This window comes from Arachis ipaensis, chromosome B02 (assembly GCF_000816755.2).
Source record: "Arachis ipaensis cultivar K30076 chromosome B02, Araip1.1, whole genome shotgun sequence".
In the NCBI taxonomy this organism is placed as follows: Eukaryota; Viridiplantae; Streptophyta; class Magnoliopsida; order Fabales; family Fabaceae; genus Arachis; species Arachis ipaensis.
The window spans coordinates 37,940,990-37,945,927 of NC_029786.2; the positions used below are offsets into that span (position 1 = coordinate 37,940,990).

The window sequence follows — 4,938 nt, forward strand, 5'->3', positions numbered from 1 at the left end:
GAAGAAGAAATTGAAAAGTGAAAAAAATATATATAATAGCATATATGTGTCACATTTTTGGAGCCCCTCTTACACTTTTATAAGGATAACCTTTTCATATTTTTTATTGTCAAATTTCTTTTAACCAACTACTGTCTCACTGTTTTTTTTTATTATTCATACAATTCAAATAATGAAAAGAAGCAAAAACAAATATCTTATGATTTATTAAACTATTCTCTTTAGCATTATCATAAAAAATAGGTAACATCCATTATTAATAAAATACCAAATATAATTATACAACTCAATAATATCAATTCAAAGTAACACATAGGACCAATTGACACTAATAATATACTAGTACTACATGAGGTACAATAACAGTAGTATCTATTATCATGTATGCTACCCATTAAAACTTTTTCGCCTGCTGAATACTTTATTACTATTTCGCTTCATGTTGTATTTGTTGACACGTTAATTTTATGTCACCCAGTGTACCTACCTGCTCATACAACTCTTGTGTCTAAACCTTTTATATATGTCCCATGGTATCTATTACTTGTTCTCCACGCATCCAAAGTCCATTATAAACGGTTGTCTTTATCATGTATGTAGCAAATTAAAACTTCTTGGCCTGCTGAATACTTTCTTACTATTTCGCTTCATGTTGTATTTGTTGGCACATTGATTTCATGTCACCTGGTGTACCTACATGCTCATAGTTTCATACAACTCTTGTGTCTAAATCTTTTATATATGTCTCATGGTATCTATTACTTGTTCTCCACGCATCCAAAGTCCATTATAAACTGTTGTCTAACATTCTATTATTTTTTTATTCATTCTTGCCACTCCCATTGTTTTGAACAACTACTCTTGCTTCATTCATACCAACCATTCTCATGTGTTGCGTCCTTTAAAGTCATTCTAGATTAATACGTATTAATATGTAAATAAAAGTATTAATCGACTTAAATAAACATAGACTTTAATAATACGTTTCAAATGATGTAAAAAAATGATAGATTTTCATAAATATAGAATATATTTATAGGTAAATAAATAAATAATTTTTTTACATATAACTTAAAATAACAAATATAATCTCTATCCATTAAATTTATTTTGTGAAATGAATTGTTTGAAGGTAGATGATTTCTTCAAAAGTTGGATATCAAATTGTAGTATTGCCTTTATATATTATTTGAAGCTGCTTCTTATAAGAAACTTTTTGAGACATTGAGTAGTAGTACTCGATCTACAGTTATACAAAAAAAGTAAACGTTAGATGTAAAAATGGAATAAGATAGAGTACTTGTCTTTTGAATTTTCTTTTAAAAATTAAGAATGAGTACTCAAAAATAAAATAAATCGTGAATATAAAATACCAACCACTTATATTATCATAACGTCTATTATTTGGACCAGTTCCATTATCGTGTGTTTCTATGCTTGTATTTTTCAAAAAGCAAAATATAGATACCTGTGTTTAACAATGGAGTTGGCATTAGAATTGTATCAACTCTATTGTCAAATCATCTCGCGATGATCTGCACGCCTTCTTGCAAGGTGATGTTGCATTTGTTCTTCAGTGACAATGTAATTATTGATTTCTTGAAATCTCCCTTTCTTAATAAATGCATGTCAAAACAAAAAACGAGCAAGACGCATAAAAGAAGATCGACAACAGTGATGGGTGTTTGTAAGTGGAGCAGTTATTTAATTTCCTCATGATTGCGGTAGTTATTTAACTCTTGGTGGATAAATAACTTTGTTTAATTAAAAAACAAAAATACATTATTACTATTTTGTCCTTAAATTTGTTTTGTAAAATAAATTATTTGAGGGTAAGTGGTCTCTATAAATATTGGGCACCAAACTTTGGTATTGGCTTTATATATTGGTATAGATAAATAAAAGTATTAATCGATTTTAATAAACATAGATTTTAATAATACGTATCAAACGATGTAACAAAAAAATATTGATAGATTTTAATAAATATAGAATATATTTATAGATAAATAAATAAATATTTGTTTAAATATAACTTAAAATGATAAATATAATCTTTTTATAAAATTCTTTAAATAAATATTATATATTATATGATGAAGATAAAATATTTAAGAAAATTAGTTACTATTTTATCCATTAAATTTATTTTGTGAAATGAATTGTTTGAAGGCAATTGATTTCTTCAAAAATTGGACAATAAATTGTAGTATTGCCTTTATATATTGTTTGAAGCTGCTTCATATAAGAAACTTTTTGAGACATTGAGCAGTAGTAATCGATCTACAGTTATACAAATAAAAAAAACTTTAGATGTAAAAATGGAATAAGATAAAGAGTACTTGTCTTTTGAATTTTCTTTTAAAAATTAAAAATGGGTACTCAAAAATAAAATAAACCGTGAATATAAAATATCAACCACTTATATTATCATAACGTCTATTATTTGGACCAGTTCTATTATCGTGTGTTTCTATGCACATAGTTGTCAGATCCGAACCGGTGATCGAACTGGTCAGGTTACTGGGTCACTAGTTCAACCGGTGGGTCACGGGTTGAACTGGTTAACTTAGTCCCACATAAGTAAAACATATAAAATAGCTAAAAACTTAAAAATTAACAGTTAAAAAATATATCTCCAATAACATTTTAATAAACATTAAGTCTCAAATCCTAAAAATAAGTAATACAAAAATAAACATAAAATTTGTTAGTGCTATTACATAAACAACTCAATTTAACACAATGAAAATAACAATTCATGGATTATATCCAAGGAGTAATTTCAAAGTCTGGATATCTTTCTTCATCTGACAAATCTGGAGCTACATCCTGATTGGTTTCATTCTGATTTGCATTTTCCACAGAACTATTATTAGCTTCATCATCATCTCGATCATCTTCCAGATTCAATTGATCTAGCATTTCAACAATGTTTCACAAATCATAATCAATAATAACGCAAAACATTTGGTAAAAGCATTATAAAATCATCCCTAACAAAAACATACCCAAATCATCTAAAGCTTATTGAAGAGACATATTTGCAAGATCATTCCGTAAAACATCAACTTCTTTAGGGGTTAAAAATGGTGGTGAATCTTTCATTATCCATTCTGAATGATCCTCAAATGCATCAAGACAAATTGGATCGTAACTTTGCTTTCTCATTCGGTTCCTATATTATCAATTAACTTGATTATTCTTATTATGACTAAAAATTTAAAATAATGCATTCAAGAAAGAATAATAAAAAGTACCTTTGTTGTAGCCTTAAGTTGTAATGAACATAAACAAGAATATTAAGCTTTTGATGCTCTAATCAATTCCTTTTCTTTGAGTGAATGTGTTCAAAAATGCTCCAATTACCCTCACAACCTGAAGAACTACAAGTTTGACTTAAAACACGAATCGATAACTTTTGCAAGTTTGATGCTCCACATCCATAAGATTCCCACCATTGATCTTAACATCAGAAGGAAATAATATATCACAATCATAAAATCAAATCATAAACATATCACAATCATAAAAGACTAATTTTAATAAAAAAATTTACCAAGCATCACTGGGCTTCGCTCACGTATTGCAGACTGTCTTCCAAAGTCTCCTTCAGAATTCTTAAAGATTCTCATCTCACTTGTCAATTTAGAATCCAAATATGCATCACCGTAAGCATATCTCTCAATGACATCTAGTAGGCCAGAGGTTGTTTGCTTGTGCTTTTCAAATTCTGTAGCATTAAATCGAAAAGCTGGATTTAACCAATAACCAGCAGCATGAAGGTTTCTTTTAAGTTGTGAATCCCAACATGAATCTAAAATCTTCAAATATGGATCAACAACCCTCTTTCTTTTTTGAAACCTCTTCACCATCTCTTTCCTAGCCTTATAAATAGCTTGATAAAGGAAACCCATTGTAGCTCTATCTTCACTATCCACAATATGCAATACACGAACAAGTGGCTCAGTAAGCTTAACAATATTAGTGCATTGATTCCAAAATTTAGAATCTAAGACTTGATCCACAAACTTTTTTGCTTTGATTTCTTTAGAGTAAGCTGAGCTTGTCCATTCTCTAGATGTCACCATAGCTCTCAATGCATCCTTTTGAGCCAAAATACTTTGCAAAGCAATGAAATTAGTGCCGAATCAAGTTGGAGCTGGATGAAGTATTTCTCGTCCGCCTGTGAACTTTCTCGTCAAGTACAAAGGATGGCAGTGATTATAGATATACTTCGTAATCATTGAAGCTTGTGACACAGTTTAAATCACTTCTACTAACTTACCAATATCCTGCAACATCAGATTAACACAATGTGCCACACAAGGAGACCAATACAATCTAGGAAAGTCCAATTCCAACAACCTTCCAGTAGCAATGTAATTTGCAGCATTATCTGTCCCTACATGTACAACATTCTCTGGACCAACAAATAACACAACATCCCTAAGCAACCTAAACAAAGCATCAGCAGTTTTTGAGATATGAGAAGCATCAACTGACTTTAGGAAAACAGTTCCTTTAGGGCAATAAACCAAGAAATTAGTTAAAGTACGCCTACAACGATCAGTCCATCCATCAGCCATGATAGTACATCCAATTTATTTCCAAATCACACGATAATCTTCAATCATCTTCTTTACATCTTCAACCAATTTACTCAACAAATATCCATGAACTCTTCCATAATTTGGCCCTTTATACCTTGCACCCATGTTTGTAATAGCATCGGTCATCGGCTGATAATAAGTTGAATTAACCGCATTGAATGACACAGAGGCATCCATCATCCATCTTATAATAGCGATATCACACTTCTCCACAATTTCTTTGCTTTGGAGAACACTTTTAATAGTTGGTTGAGCTCCAGGTGTTGCTGCCGGTGGAAAAAATAATTGTAATCACTTGAGTTGTTTTCCAACTCCCTTTCTAGAG

General features: G+C 30.2%; 1 protein-coding gene across 1 annotated transcript; it reads right to left on the reverse strand.

The window, feature by feature from the left end:
• Positions 2,767–4,589, reverse strand: LOC107627196. Its single transcript, XM_016330048.1, has 5 exons — positions 4,369–4,589; positions 4,289–4,295; positions 3,560–4,106; positions 3,370–3,465; positions 2,767–2,918 (listed from the first exon to the last, which is right to left on the reverse strand). Exons 1-5 carry the CDS (start codon positions 4,587–4,589, stop codon positions 2,767–2,769), a joined length of 1,023 nt encoding a protein of 340 aa, XP_016185534.1.